Genomic DNA, 16,368 nt, shown 5'->3' on the forward strand with positions numbered 1-16,368 from the left:
AATTTGAGCACACAAGTCCAGACCTAGCTGACATTGGCATCGCTATTTAACCGTTTTCTGCGTCCTTAAACCCATCTTCGTCATCATCACAAAAAATCACAGTTCACATTCAGAGCATTAAAATAATAGATCTCTGTGTTTATGAAAGGAAATATATTCCAATTTTAAAACCCAGATATTTTTGTCTTTTCAAAGTTTTCAACTTTCTTTCTCTCTGCCTCAGCTTCAGGCATTCTCTTCTCTCTTAAAAAGCGTGAGGGAGGAGACCCAAGAACCTAAAACCCTGGTGTTTCTGTTTCTGCTCCATCTGGGTCTCTCCAATGGCGAGTTGGGTCCTCTCAGAATGTGGCCTAAGGCCTCTCCCCCAGGTTTCACCGAGACCCAGAACCAGAATCGCCGCAAACCCAATAAAGCTTCCGACTTTGCAGAAGAACAACTTCGCAGATCTTGGATTCGGGTCGACCGGAATTTCAAGTGGGCGCTTTAGAAGGTGGGGAGTGAAGGTGAGTGCCCCATTGAAAGTTGCTTCTACAGAAGAAGATGAGGCAGAGAGAATGAGAGTCAATGGCGTTAATGGAGATGAAGAAGAGATTGAATTCGATCCGGGCTCACCTCCACCGTTCAAATTGGGTGATGTTAGAGCGGCAATCCCAAAGCACTGTTGGGTTAAGGACCCATGGAGGTCCATGAGCTATGTGGTTAGGGACGTGGTGGTGGTTTTTGGGTTGGCTGCGGCTGCGGTTTATATGAACAAGTGGTATGTTTGGCCTCTGTATTGGGTTGCTCAGGGGACCATGTTTTGGGCTCTCTTTGTTCTTGGTCATGATTGGTAAGCTCTAATCACTCCCCTAATTTGCATTTGTTGTTTGAAAGTTTTTTTTTTTGGTAAATTTTTGTGTGGTGGTGGTGTTAATTGTCTGTGTGGTTTTGGATTGTGTAGTGGACATGGAAGCTTTTCGAATAATCCAAAGCTAAATAGTGTGGTTGGACATCTATTGCATTCTTCCATACTTGTACCCTATCATGGATGGTATGTTAGTGATGATTGATAAACTGTTTTGTCATTATGAGTTTTGTTTTCATGTGTTTGATCAGCATTAGCATAAGATGCATTAAAGTGTGAAATGATGATTAAATTGTGTAGGAGAATTAGCCACAGGACTCACCATCAAAACCATGGACATGTTGAGAATGATGAATCATGGCATCCGGTTCGTCTTTTTTTATTTATATTTTTATTTTTTTATGAATTCAATGTTCTTGTTCTGCTTTTCTTGAGGCCCATCCTGGGTTTCTTTATTTGTTTGAAGATGATAAAGTTGCATTCTTGCAGTTGTCCGAGAGAATTTACAGAACTTTGGATAAAACAACAAAAATGTTGCGGTTCACTTTGCCTTTTCCCTTGCTTGCATACCCTTTCTACCTTGTGAGTTTTAAGTGCTTGAATGTTAATCCGGCCCAGAAAATTCTGAAATTAGTAGCTGATTATTATTGGTTTTCTGCAGTGGAATAGAAGTCCAGGAAAGACTGGTTCTCATTTTGAGCCAAGCAGCGACCTCTTTGTCCCCAATGAGAAGAAAGATGTGATCACTTCCACTGTATGTTGGATAGCCATGGCTGCTTTGCTTGTGGGATTATCATTTGTGATTGGTCCTATTCAAATGCTTAAGCTCTATGGAATTCCCTACTGGGTAAATTCTACATCTTTAATTTCATATTGGTTTACACTCTACTCTACAAGTAGGATTGCTTTTACCAATCCAATCAAAGTAGGACTCTGTTTCAATGTTAGGTGTTTGTCATGTACTAAACTACTAATCCAATAAAAGAAAATTTATATTTGATTTCTGCTTTAATGTTAGGTATTTGTCATGTGGTTGGATTTAGTGACTTACTTGCACCATCATGGTCCCGAAGACAAGTTACCGTGGTATCGTGGAAAGGTACAAAACTGTTGTATTCATGATAGGGATTGTCTTCCCTATCATACCACAACAAGGAGCAAATTTCTCTGCATACTTTTCATCTAGTCTTGTTTAAGCTAGTCATATAGCTCTTTCAAAGTTTTGAAATTTCTTCCAAATGTTTTGGTAGGAATGGAGTTATCTGAGGGGAGGGCTCACAACACTTGATCGTGATTACGGAGTGATCAATAACATCCATCACGATATTGGAACGCATGTGGTCCATCATCTTTTCCCACAAATCCCTCACTACCATTTAGTTGAAGCAGTAAGTACCAACGTGAATTTAATTCGAATTAATACACATACCTGCAGGTTTTTGATGCTTTGCTTCTTGAACTTGTAGACAGAGGCGGCCAAGCCGGTGTTTGCGAAATATTACAGAGAGCCGAAGAAATCAGGACCTCTACCGTTCCACCTACTTGGAAGTTTTATAACAAGCTTGAAAAAAGACCATTACGTCAGTGACTCGGGGGATGTTGTGTACTACCAAACCGACCCCGAGCTTAGTTCAAAGTAAAGCTTCAATCTTTAGTTAAGTAGACCAAAAAAAAAAAAAGTTTCAAGTAGCACGATTTGCTTGCCTTTTTTTGTTGCAGTGGAGAACCCACGGCTGAGAAGAGCAGTTGCAGATAGCAGCCTGTTATTGTATGTCGAAATAGGAGTGTAGTATTTTATTCTTTGTGGAGAGGAATTAATCTCTCTTCAGCAAATCTATAATGCATTGTAAAACAAACATTCAAGAAGATCAAATGGAAAATAATTGAAGAAACCAACCATCTTTTTCTGTTTTTTTTTGGGAATTGGTGAATGTACCAAGGATTCTATTATGAAAATGAGCCTCGTGTTTCTTAAGATTTCTGCTAATCTTGTGTGTGTGTGTGGGGGGGGGGGGGGGGGGAAGCATGAAAAACATTAATCATGTTATACCTTTAGTTTGATTTGATCAAAATATCAAAGGGAAACAAAAAAAAAAAAAAACCACCCATCATTTTCTATCTATTCTGTTGAACGTCATATATGATTATATGTATGACTAATCGGTAAATTGCCGACAGTGGCCGAGCCATTTTCTCCGGAAAATTTGTTCAGTATGTCTTGTGTTATAAAAAACTGTTCTTTCACAGGTCTGGAGTTGTCACGTCACAGTCGTATAAGAATTTTGTCACATGAAGTTATAATACCAAACTTTTTAGCAGTTTTTCAGGCTTTGTTTGGCAGTGTTTTCAACAAACTAGTCAGTACTTTTTTACAAGTGTAATTCTCAGAAGCACCTCAAGGATATGTAGCTTGTTCGACAACCACTGTTGAGTTCTTCTATCTGGATGTTTATAAGGAGGGAGAGATACCGAAGTATCTTTTAGAAGACCAAGCAAGAGATATTTGGGTATGCAATTTTGTTTGTTTTGTTTACATGTTGATTTCTAATTGGACGGCAGACCAATCCAAGACTATCTCCACCTCAAAGGATGTTTCCTCTCCATCTCCATGAAACACATTTTATGCGTTTTGACAATGCGAAAAGTATTTCGATTTCTTTTCTACGAGGGTATTTAACTTTTACATAATACATTAACGTAGTAACCAAATTTCAAAATACATTAAGGACCCAACATTTTGACATTTCTTGAAAAGATGGCAATTGAAAGCTGGATACTCATTCAAACTAACAATAAAACAAAATTAATGTTCACGTCTTCCATTAACACTGTCAAACATGACCTTGATTTTTAACTAATAATATCAACCTCATACATAACACATTCAAATTAAGACCTTGATAGGAGCATTTTAATGTGGTATTTTAATAGTTAATTCCTCACATTTTGCTTAGTTAATTCCTTAACGAATCGATTTTTAATTCAATTTCTATTTTTAGGTACATTGGAGTAGATGAAGGTGAAATGAGTGTTACGTCCATAATTACCTAGAAATGATGGAGAAGAATGAAAATGCACTAAAAAGTCAACCTTGAATATTTTCTTACTCCGGCTAGGAGAATCAGAGCCAAGCAAGGAAGAAGGAGCGGCCACCTGACCAAATGAACTCGAAATGAGCTGAAACTCTCCAGATCCATTCTAGACACCCAAATGATCATTTCTTATGAAGAGTGTCAGAGAAAAATATGAGTGGAAGGTCTTCAAACAATCAGCCCAATTTTCTACAGAAGCAAAACCGGAAAACTGGACCTGTAAGAGGTCCAGCAGCATTTCCGGCCCAACCACATGGAATAAAGCTCTGAAAATTTGTGAGGATGATATACACTCATAGTGGAACATTTTTTATGAAGAAGTCGAAGGCTCATTCTGAAGTTTTGATGGAGAAATAATTGAAGGAATAAAGGGGAAGAAACTGACCTAAAAACAACTCAACACCACATATTCATGTTTCCCACCCATATGAAGAAAGCATTTCTTTTTCCTTGGATACAATTTTTCTACCCTAAAAGATCATCATCACTTCCACATTTCTTCACCTTCATGCTTTGCTTTCATCATTATCTCATCTTTTACATATTTTACAAACCACTCTCATACTCCACTTTCATTATTTTTCTTCATCTCATCATTTCACTCTTCTTTTCTTCCCTATTTAAACACCTTCTCCTCTCACTCTCAATCACCAATTCCTTCATCCATTCCATCTTCTTTGTCTCTCCATTTCCTTTCCATTTTCTCTCCATCCTCTAGTGCATTCAACGTTTCAAGCAAGGGAGAAGAAGAAGAAGAAGGAGCCGTGAGCATCATCATCCATCCTCCACCTTGAAGCTTGCTTTCGAGATTCAAGAATCCATAACGTTTCATCCTTCATCCCCATCTCCATCTCATGGTGTAATTCAACCTCTTTCTTTGTAATCTTGCTTAGTTTCGTGAGAATTGTTTTTAGTTAACATTTATGTTTGAACAAGGTTTATATTCTGAAATTTTATGATTGAATAAAGAATTTCGATTCTTATGTTGTGATTCCAAAGTTGCTTATGTGTGATTGTTCGATTGAATTTGCTTGATAGAAAACTTTTATATGTTTATCTTATTTGGGTCGACACTTATAGGATTTGCATGTAATTGGTGCTAGGTTTAAGAACATGAAATCGACTTTTCGTTTTGTGTAAACTTGAATCAAAGTAGTAAAGGTTTTGGACAAAAATCGAATTCAATTGAAGAGGATTGCAATTAGGTGAACTTATTCATACTAAGTTGTACACTTGAGTTGATAGCCTTTCTCTATGTGTAATGCATTAAACATGACATGATTGACTAGCTTTCTAGGGTTTGATTGCATGTTTAATAGGATTAATCTAGGTGCTTTCGCTTAGATTAATTAGCATTGAAAAGTAAAATATGGGAAATCGTTTGCTTTCGAATGTTTCACATGATCAACTCCTTTCACATGACTTGGAAGAACAATGTAGGGTTAATTCGAATTCAATGATAAACTTGGGTTTAATCTTTGTTTCTTATGTTTCATTCTTGTACATGTGTTTTTATATTTTCTTTATCTTAATTTTCAATTCTATAATTCTTAAACCCCCTTCCTTTTTATTTTGTTACTTGTATATATTTCTATTCTTTACTTTATTTTTGTAAATAATACTTTATTATTTTAATTCTTTATTTGTTTATTCAATTGTATATATTTATTCTTTATTTTATTTTTGTAAATAATACTTTTCTTTATTTGTTACACAATTACAGGTGTACCCTCAATCCCCGGAATAGAACGATCCCTATTTGCTTATACTACTAACGATATTTCAGGGTTAAATTGCGCGCTTGCCTTTAGCGACATCAATTTTTGGCGCCGTTGCCGGGGATTGAAAAATCACTTGCTAAATTGTGTCATTTATTGTATATATTTGTTGTATATAAATTGTTTAAAACTTAATTTAAATATTATTTATATTATTGAACACGAATTTTAATTGTAGGTTGTAAATTGAGAGGAATAGGTGAAGTCTCTTTTGTTAATATTGGCCTAAACCCCTTATTGGTACCTAGCTCAGGTCCCTTAAGGTTGAGGGCGGCCTTTATTAACACTTGTTGAACTGTCTTCACACTTATGAACTTTTTCATCTTAGTAAGTATAGCCTATGTGGAATGGTGTCTAGGAAGGGGACAACGTTCATGACGGGTTTTTGAATCCAGAAGTGCTTGCAAATGGGCCTAAACCACTATGTGGGAGTAGCTCATGCCAAAATGGATTTTTCCTCTCGTGTTCGTCCTCCCCCACCTGGCCATTTCAGTAAGGTTGCCCAAACGATTTGAAAGGGAGTTTGTGTCTAGGCGACTATACTTGGGCCGCACGTCCACTTGATTTACCGCTTGGAATTTGATTCGATATCAATAATGTTTATAACAAAAGAAATACTTGTGAATACTCTATACGTGTAAATTATTTTGTTGTTTCACACTTTAAACTTGTAAAAATACTTTTCACGTTTTAGACTCACTTGAGTACTTAACTTGTGTCTTATGTACAAAATACTTGTTAATTTTACTTGTAGTTTGTAATTAATAGTTATACTTGTTTTTATTTTGTATTTCTTTGTTAATTATAGTTACTAACTTTATTTAATGTAGGTACCGTCTGGCTGCAAGACGTAAAATACAAGCGCTACTTGGGAGGCAACCCAATTCAGAATATAATCAGATTTGCTTTCTCTTTCCCTATTTCTTTTTATTTTTCATTTTTTTTCTCTATTGTTTTTATTTTAGGATTTGTTTTCGTAAATGTCTTCTATCTATGCTTACTTATTTCATTGCATGCTTTTAATTGATTACATTGAGGATAATGCAATATTTAAGTGTGGGGGAAGGGATTTATATTTTTGTCTTTCATTTTGAGTCCTATATATATTTTTGTCTTTTATTTTTGAGTCCTTTATAAAAAAAAAATAAAAAAAATAAAAAAAACTTCATTTATTCAGTCTTATTAAATTCAGCTATTTACAAAAAAAAAATATATATATATATATATATAATAATAATAAAAATACTCTATACTAAGCTATGTCTGCATTTCCGTAGGAGTTGAGGCTGAGCTCAAGGGAAATGCGAGAGTCACCGCCATAGCCGCTACCTCCCTCGGAAGTAGTCTGCATGTTGCCAAAGATGTCCTCACCATGCATGGGGAATAGTGGAAGGGTTTCAATCTCCTGGTGATATTCTCCTCGTTGTTCCATGATCGTTCCATCAACACCATAGCCGACACGTGAGCCAAAGTTTAGATCAATAGATCTACCATCATCAGTAGAACTAGTGGATCCAAAATTGAGATCGAGAGATCCACCAACCGGAACGTTCCGAAATTCCTTCAACTTCTGCCTCTCACGAGCCTTGAGGTTCTGGAACCAAAAGAAGACGTTCTTGTCCTCGATCTGCCCATACTGTTTCAGATGAAGGCAGATCTCTTGAATCTGCTCTGGAGTTGGGTACTTAAAACCCTTATCATAGTAAAGGCCCTTGAGGATTCTTAGTTGAGGCGGTGTGGGAGCCCACCGGTTACTACTCCCGGCTGCTTGGATGCTTCCTCCCTCCTCGGTTGGTTGCTGGGCTTGTAATTCCATTTGTTGCTGGGTTTGTAACTCCATTAGTTGCAGAGTTCGTGGTTCCATGATGATGAAGAGAGGATTTGAGTTTCGAAAGAAAGGCTGAAGGGTTGAGAGAGAAAGGCTGGAACTCGGAAGAATTTTCTTTTGAAGTGAACAGTCGCTCAGAATGCACCTATTTATAGAACGAGTGAGCAGATCTCCACCGTTGGATCGACGATCTCTGAGATTAAATCTACGCGTTGGATTAAAGTCACCCGAAAACACGGAAAAGCTGTTGGCTCGTGAAGGACACGTGGGGGAACCAAACTGATCTCGAGGAGCTGTGACAGATAAGCTACAGCCGAAAGCAGGTTTAATTGCCGTGAATCAAGGAAAAGAAAGGACGCGTGGGGGAATCAAACGAATCTCGAGGATCCGTGACAGACAAGCTATAGCCGAAAGCATGCCATAAATCCAGGAAAAGAAAGGAATATTTACACGTGGGGGAGTTTCTTGGGCCGTGAACTATCATAACTCTTCTCCTTCCCGGAGAAGCTTTGTTAAAACCGTATGCTTGTTGAGATTTCTAAACCTATTTTGTGCTTCATATATACATCTTTTTTTGTCTCCTCCAGATTTTACTAAGGTTTGTCTAAGCGTGCAGTTTCAAATTCCTTCTACTTCCTCATGGCTCGAACCAAGGTTACCCCTCGCAGGGGCGTCAATCAACGCCGTGTTCTCTCTTTGGAAGAAGAAGGTCGTCAAGCGGCCACTAGAGCTGGGCTTACTCGTCCATGGGACCATCGTCCTATCCGTGAGCGTACCCGCAGTCCCCCTCCTCTGCCTCGTCGCTCTCCCAGACTGCATCCCGGAGAGTCTTCTTCCTCACCAGCTGCTCGTGCTCCTCGGCCTATGGCCACCCTGGAAAGCTTGTCGGATTTGATTGATGATTTGCGTTCCTCTCTCCGCGATGGTATTATGGTGACAGATTGGAGAGTCAATTGCATGATCGATTACATCTCTGAGATGAACTGCTCTTTGATCCGCTGTCACACTGCAATAAACAAGCTTGCTCAGGAAGTCAATAACTTGCAGAGTTATCCTCCTGGGTTTCCTCGCAAGGACGCTACTGCATCACAACATGAGGACCCACCTCCGAAGGCTGAAACCAGCAAGAGGGCTGCCACTCGCCCGCACACCGCTACTCCAAAGGAGTAAATGGAGGTACAAGTCTAGGCTGAAAGACTTTAAACATTAAGCGCTGCATGGGAGGCAACCCATTTCAACTGTAGCTGTGGAGGAGCCATCAAACGCAGATTTGCTTTCTTGAACTCTTCCTTCTATTTTATTTTCATGAATTTTAAGTTGTTTTAGATTTCGTTGTGTTAACTTTCTCTTCTATGCTTGATTTATGCTTTGCATGATTTATATTTGTTTATACATTGAGGACAATGCATGAATTAAGTATGGGGGAAGGGTTATTGCTTTATTGTGTTTTTAGTAGTTAGTATATAAAAAAAAAAAAAAAAAATGAAAAATAATTGATGTTGGATTGTGTTTTTTGTTTTTAATTGATGTTGTGATACACTAAGGTATATTGGATTAAACATAGTCTTGAAAAAGGGTAGCTGTTTCAGTCCCATTGCACATCGAGACTCCCTGTTCCCGTACCTAAGTGTTGAAATTAAATTAATTTGTAAAAAAAAAAAAAAAAAATGTTGGTTTTAGAGTGTTTTTGTTTGTTTGAGTCTTAGGATGCTTCTAAACGTCTAGGATGAACATGTCTCTGAATTCATGGCTGAAGGTTTTCACAATCAAAATAAGACTTAATTGATTTCTGTGGTTAATCGACATTGTGATGCTTGTATGAAGATTTGAGATAGGATTGTAACTTGGTTCATTAAGCATGCTAGGATTAAGTCTAATTCATTTGACCCAAAGTGAGTTTTTGTGCTAAAATACTTTCTTTTCGAGTGCTTATTGATAATTCTAGAATTTCGTGGCTGTATTTGCAAAACCTCATCATTCTTTGGAAATCCAATGATCATGTGTCATAGATTTTAATGGACTAGAGAGTACTAGAACTCGGCTGTTGTGACTGTCAAAACTTGTATGCCATAATATGCACTGATCCTGGATAGGATAGAAGGCATTAGGGTAACCACCAAAGCCAAACAAGCATGTGTCCCCAATTGTGCCCGTCGTGGGACTCCTTAGAATGAACCCCTTTGAGCCTACGTTGAAAACCTTTGTTTCATCACCCTCACTACCCTACCATGAGCTTAGTACAGGATATCTCTACCCTTGCCTTAAGGACTTAGTAGAGCATGACATAGTATGTAGGGGTGACGATGAAAGACAAGTATGGGGTGGGAAAAATCCAAGAAAAAAAAATTTGCCTTGAAAAAAAAAAAGAAAGAAAGAAAGAAAGAAAAGCGGCAAAAGAGAAGAAAAATTGAAAAGAAAACTCTTGGGAAAATGTTGAAGTGTGGTTTTGGACTTGCAAATTTGTAGAAGGCTCAAAGTTGAAAATTATGCCTTTGTCCATTCCCATGTTGGTTAGAGTGAAGGTTTGGCCCAAAACAATGATATTTGGTCTACAAAAATGATGACATAAGGTGGTCCTTATATGCTCTGCTAGGTCCTTAGGATTTTTTTGTATCCTTAATCTTCATTTCGAAAACCCTAGCTTAGCCCCATTACAACCTGTTTTAAGTGCTAACTTGATCCTTGAGATGGGCAATCTTTGGTTAGTGGAGTCAGTTACGCAGTCGAGCTTATGGTTTAGGTCCATTTGTGCACTTAGTCATTTCATGAGGTCTTTAAAAATTCTTCACAAAATGTGTTTATTGATGAAATATGCAAGCTGTTTGTTGCCTTACAATTTGTTCTCTTGCATATACTTGAGTGTGAAGCTTTTAAGCATAGCCATTTCTGAGAGAAAAATCGAGAGTATGCCCTGTGAGTTTGGATTGGACTTGTTCGAAACATGCTATCATTCACTGTATAACTTAAGTTCTCCATATCTTGCTTAGTCATATGAATGTCACAGGTTTATTAACCATGGAATTATCTTTGTGATTTTGATTAAGTGTTTAACGTGAAAGCCATGAGTTTGGAGTGTCTGAGACAACAGTTAGGAGCAATAGAGTCATTTACTTGCTTTTTGTCAAGTCTTTGTTCTGTTTTGGATTTGTTTTTTTTTTTTTTTTTTTTTTTTTTGTTTTGCTAAGGGACTAGCAAAAGCCAAGTGTGGGGGAATTTGATAGGAGCATTTTAATGTGGTATTTTAATAGTTAATTCCTCACATTTTGCTTAGTTAATTCCTTAACGAATCGATTTTTAATTCAATTTCTATTTTTAGGTACATTGGAGTAGATGAAGGTGAAATGAGTGTTACGTCCATAATTACCTAGAAATGATGGAGAAGAATGAAAATGCACTAAAAAGTCAACCTTGAATATTTTCTTACTCCGGCTAGGAGAATCAGAGCCAAGCAAGGAAGAAGGAGCGGCCACCTGACCAAATGAACTCGAAATGAGCTGAAACTCTCCAGATCCATTCTAGACACCCAAATGATCATTTCTTATGAAGAGTGTCAGAGAAAAATATGAGTGGAAGGTCTTCAAACAATCAGCCCAATTTTCTACAGAAGCAAAACCGGAAAACTGGACCTGTAAGAGGTCCAGCAGCATTTCCGGCCCAACCACATGGAATAAAGCTCTGAAAATTTGTGAGGATGATATACACTCATAGTGGAACATTTTTTATGAAGAAGTCGAAGGCTCATTCTGAAGTTTTGATGGAGAAATAATTGAAGGAATAAAGGGGAAGAAACTGACCTAAAAACAACTCAACACCACATATTCATGTTTCCCACCCATATGAAGAAAGCATTTCTTTTTCCTTGGATACAATTTTTCTACCCTAAAAGATCATCATCACTTCCACATTTCTTCACCTTCATGCTTTGCTTTCATCATTATCTCATCTTTTACATATTTTACAAACCACTCTCATACTCCACTTTCATTATTTTTCTTCATCTCATCATTTCACTCTTCTTTTTCTTCCCTATTTAAACACCTTCTCCTCTCACTCTCAATCACCAATTCCTTCATCCATTCCATCTTCTTTGTCTCTCCATTTCCTTTCCATTTTCTCTCCATCCTCTAGTGCATTCAACGTTTCAAGCAAGGGAGAAGAAGAAGAAGAAGGAGCCGTGAGCATCATCATCCATCCTCCACCTTGAAGCTTGCTTTCGAGATTCAAGAATCCATAACGTTTCATCCTTCATCCCCATCTCCATCTCATGGTGTAATTCAACCTCTTTCTTTGTAATCTTGCTTAGTTTCGTGAGAATTGTTTTTAGTTAACATTTATGTTTGAACAAGGTTTATATTCTGAAATTTTATGATTGAATAAAGAATTTCGATTCTTATGTTGTGATTCCAAAGTTGCTTATGTGTGATTGTTCGATTGAATTTGCTTGATAGAAAACTTTTATATGTTTATCTTATTTGGGTCGACACTTATAGGATTTGCATGTAATTGGTGCTAGGTTTAAGAACATGAAATCGACTTTTCGTTTTGTGTAAACTTGAATCAAAGTAGTAAAGGTTTTGGACAAAAATCGAATTCAATTGAAGAGGATTGCAATTAGGTGAACTTATTCATACTAAGTTGTACACTTGAGTTGATAGCCTTTCTCTATGTGTAATGCATTAAACATGACATGATTGACTAGCTTTCTAGGGTTTGATTGCATGTTTAATAGGATTAATCTAGGTGCTTTCGCTTAGATTAATTAGCATTGAAAAGTAAAATATGGGAAATCGTTTGCTTTCGAATGTTTCACATGATCAACTCCTTTCACATGACTTGGAAGAACAATGTAGGGTTAATTCGAATTCAATGATAAACTTGGGTTTAATCTTTGTTTCTTATGTTTCATTCTTGTACATGTGTTTTTATATTTTCTTTATCTTAATTTTCAATTCTATAATTCTTAAACCCCCCTTCCTTTTTATTTTGTTACTTGTATATATTTCTATTCTTTACTTTATTTTTGTAAATAATACTTTATTATTTTAATTCTTTATTTGTTTATTCAATTGTATATATTTATTCTTTATTTTATTTTTGTAAATAATACTTTTCTTTATTTGTTACACAATTACAGGTGTACCCTCAATCCCCGGAATAGAACGATCCCTATTTGCTTATACTACTAACGATATTTCAGGGTTAAATTGCGCGCTTGCCTTTAGCGACATCAGACCTCTCAACATATCGGATTTTGGGCCTAGGAAGCCTTTGGGTTTCCCTTGACAAAGTCAAAAAAAAAAAAAAAAACATATCGGATTTTGATCCAATTCCAATCTATATTTATAATCATTAAAAGAATTTAGACTTAGTTTTTCGATCTGCTAATCTATTAACGATTCGGATCCATTAACTAAAAGAGTTAGATCACCCTTAGATCAATAATCAATTAATCCGTTAATAACTCATAAAAAATAATTGATATAAAATTCATAAAAAATAATATTTATATACATTCCAAGGACTATTATTTTTAAAGTATTGAAACTTTATAACTATCATACAAGAAATCTTCTTTGATTGAGATTTAAATCAATTAAATTCGATATATACTAATTAATGGATAATATAAGAGAAAAGAGACACGAGACGGATCTTCAATCTAGTATCAAATCAAAGAAAGGAAAAAAGAAATGCAAGAGAAGTAGTCATCTTCTAAGCAGTACTTATTAATTATTCTGTTTAAATATTTTATTATAAACAGACTGAACTAATAGATTGGATATCCATATACATATCTGAATATAACTATCAATCATTTCACAGATTAATTGTTAGACTCAAATTAAAATTATTTTGTCGCTAAATAAATCCAACTTAAGATCGATCCCACTCCAAATTTCATCTTTTAACAAGTCTGGTCAACATCAATTCTAGAACTTAAAACAATTAAAGAATGACTTTGGGTCTTGCATCCCTTCAACCCAACTTCCAACCCATGTGGTTAGGACTCTAAGCCCATGACGGGTTAGTCGGTCGGAATCCGAATTCGTACTAGACCGACCGGCCCTGCATTATAGACTGATCAAAATAGTCAACAACATCGGCATCCCCTGTAGGACCCTCTTTAAACCACAATTACTGCTATGCCCAGCACCAAATAAGACCCACGCGTTTTTTCAAATTCCTTATTTTGTCACTTCAATGCTCAGAGGCCTCAAATAGCTATCAAGGCCAAAAATGGCAAACTCAATCAATTTCCTTAGCAAACCTACACGCTCCAAACGCGACCCAAGAGCGCGTACCTCCACACACGCACCCACACATTTTCCTTCTAGTTTCCAATGTGAACCCAACGACCAAAGCATTCAACTTTTCCTCACGAAGTCGCAGAAAGCCATTGAAAACCTTCCCACTCACTCTTTTCTATTGCTCTCACTTTTCCCATATCTCTCTGCTACGTCTCTCTGTTTCACCATCACAACAACAATGACCGAGAACTCTAGCTGTTTCAACGGCATCGTACGCCGGCTTTTATGCACCGGCAACGTTCCGACTCACCCGTCATCAGATTACATTCTAGACTCTAACCCAACCCAACTCGTTAAACCACCCAAAACTCCAAACCATGAACCCAAGTTCCAAACTTTTCCTTCGCCTTCGGCTACAGCCACGCCTGGAATAGTAGCCAGGTTAATGGGGCTGGAGTCTCTTCCCGAGACGAACTGGGTGAGAGCCCCGGATTTGGTTACCAGAAGTAAGTCGGTGAGCTTTGCAGATTACTTGATGGATTTTGATTTGACTCCGACTAATCAGCACCGCCGTGTCCGGACCTCCGTCTCTTTCCGGGAGGTTCCGGGGGTTATGAGTCAGCAGGAGAGTCAGGATTTTCTGGTGGTGTATTTGGATAGTGTGGATAAGGGGAAGGAGTTCGGGTCGAAAGTGAAGAAAACAGAGGAAGTGAAACAGGGGAAGGAACAGAGGAGTAAGAACAGGGAGAGTAGTGAGGTGATTAAGAAGAAGAATGAAGAGAAGGTAGTGAAGAAAAATAGCAAGAAGGTTTCGAAGTTGAAAGATGAGCCTAGAAGAGAATGTAGTGCCCAATCTTCGAAGGTTAGTCGTAATTGCAAAGGAGACGAGGGTTTGGGGTACTCTGTTCCTTATAAGAAGGTTGTGAGCAAAAATGGTGGAGCAAATTTAAGTGAAGGTAGTGGGGAACATACTCCACCGAAGAAAACAACGACTCAGAAGAAGAAGAAAGTGGTGCAAGAGCCAAAATGCAAGAAGGGAAAACATCAGAATGAAGCTAAGAAAAGAGTGGCTGTTGACAATAGTTCGTGCTCGGAGAATTCAAGTCCTGTTTCGGTTTTTGATATTGATGACATTTTGATCCAACATGAAACTTGGGTATCAGGTTAGTTACTTACCAGAGCTAAATGGGTTTATTTAAATTTCTACGAAATTTCTATGACCAATCCTAAATTTGCTTTTGGGTTATTGTTTCTTGCAGAATATTCAAGTCCCAAGGATTTGAAATCCCAGATGAAATCTCCACCAAGAGTTTCTTACAATGAAGACCCTGAATTGAGAGCAGTCAAAATCAAAGATATGGAGCCAATTAAGAACGAGGACAGCGGAGATTCCACGGAGCTTTTGGCGACAAAAGTCTTCAGTTTGACAGAAGAAGAATTGAAAGAGTCAAATTGGGTATCAAAGAATGTGGTCGAGTATGAAAGATTCGAAGAAATCTGTGTGGAAGTTGAGGGGCTGATCCTTGACGTGCTATTGAACCAGGCCATTGATGACATTGTGCAACTTTCTTAAGCTTGAAGAAGAAGATGGAGCTGCCTCAAACCTGTAAATAGTTAATAGTCCTTGATAATAGTATAATAGTACTTCTTCAAGGTTTCGATCTCTGTCACTTTGAAATTTTAGCAATTTTGGTGTGAAAGGAGTTTGGTTTCGCTGTGGCTGCAGCAAGCGGCAACTGGAAAATTTAATTGCTTGTCCCCTGCACCTAGAGAAATAGACATTTTGGGGGGCAGATTTTTCTGTGAAATCTAATCTGATTTGATGGTATCATAATTGAAATTTTGAATTCTCATAACTAGTTCTATAGCATTTCGTTTTTTTTTTTTGGGTGCCAAGAGAGATAATCCATGTATTTGTTGCATTAATTTGGTTTGCAATCTAGAAATTCTACAATTCTACAAACCAATCAAACATCAGATCAAAATTTCTTAGGGTTGGCTTGGAATGTGAGCATAATTTTGCTTCTTTCTGAAGGTGTAAAATGTAAGTAGAAATAGGTGCGTAAGCTAATCTGTCATAACAAATTCAGTTCGGGTAATGATAGTGTTTCACTCATGATTAAATCTCACTCTAGGATTTAATTATTTACAAGAAGAAGTCATTAACATACTAACCACCCACATTACTTAGAAAACAAATTTAGTTTACAAAATTTGAAATCCTGTGGCATTATTGTCAACACCGTCCCCCTAGAAAAGGTCGGTAGGTGGAGACTATATTTCTAAAAATATCGAGTCATCATAGCTGAATTACAACCCCCCAATGTGCACTATTATTTTGCCCGGTGGTGTTATATGAGCTGAGAAAGCACAAAAGCCTTCTGGTATATGTGCCTCTGTGAAATGGAATGGACTAATCGGAAATTGAAGCCAGCTGGGAGTCACCAAATTACCAAAAGCACTTAGGCATCTACACATGCAAAAGTTCCGTAACGACACGAAGAGTTCCCCAGCTCGTGTTTGACGAAATGACGCCATACATAACCAGGTAAGAATAAGACCCTATTTATGTCACAAT

The 16,368-nt window shown here is 37.3% G+C and overlaps 2 protein-coding genes across 2 annotated transcripts; both read left to right on the forward strand.

The window, feature by feature from the left end:
• Positions 1–43: 43 nt before the first annotated feature.
• Positions 44–2,740, forward strand: LOC112193656 (omega-3 fatty acid desaturase, chloroplastic). The gene is made up of 8 exons (XM_024333882.2): positions 44–829; positions 941–1,030; positions 1,145–1,211; positions 1,334–1,426; positions 1,506–1,691; positions 1,863–1,943; positions 2,095–2,232; positions 2,311–2,740. Exons 1-8 carry the CDS (start codon positions 321–323, stop codon positions 2,482–2,484), a joined length of 1,338 nt encoding a protein of 445 aa, XP_024189650.1. The 5' UTR covers positions 44–320; the 3' UTR covers positions 2,485–2,740.
• An 11,159-nt stretch (positions 2,741–13,899) lies between these two features.
• LOC112193902 lies at positions 13,900–15,646 on the forward strand. The gene is made up of 2 exons (XM_024334163.2): positions 13,900–14,953; positions 15,050–15,646. The coding sequence occupies exons 1-2, from the start codon at positions 14,029–14,031 to the stop codon at positions 15,361–15,363; spliced, it is 1,239 nt and encodes a 412-aa protein (XP_024189931.1). The 5' UTR covers positions 13,900–14,028; the 3' UTR covers positions 15,364–15,646.
• Positions 15,647–16,368: the final 722 nt, after the last annotated feature.

This window comes from Rosa chinensis, chromosome 3, assembly GCF_002994745.2.
Source record: "Rosa chinensis cultivar Old Blush chromosome 3, RchiOBHm-V2, whole genome shotgun sequence".
NCBI lineage: Eukaryota > Viridiplantae > Streptophyta > Magnoliopsida > Rosales > Rosaceae > Rosa > Rosa chinensis.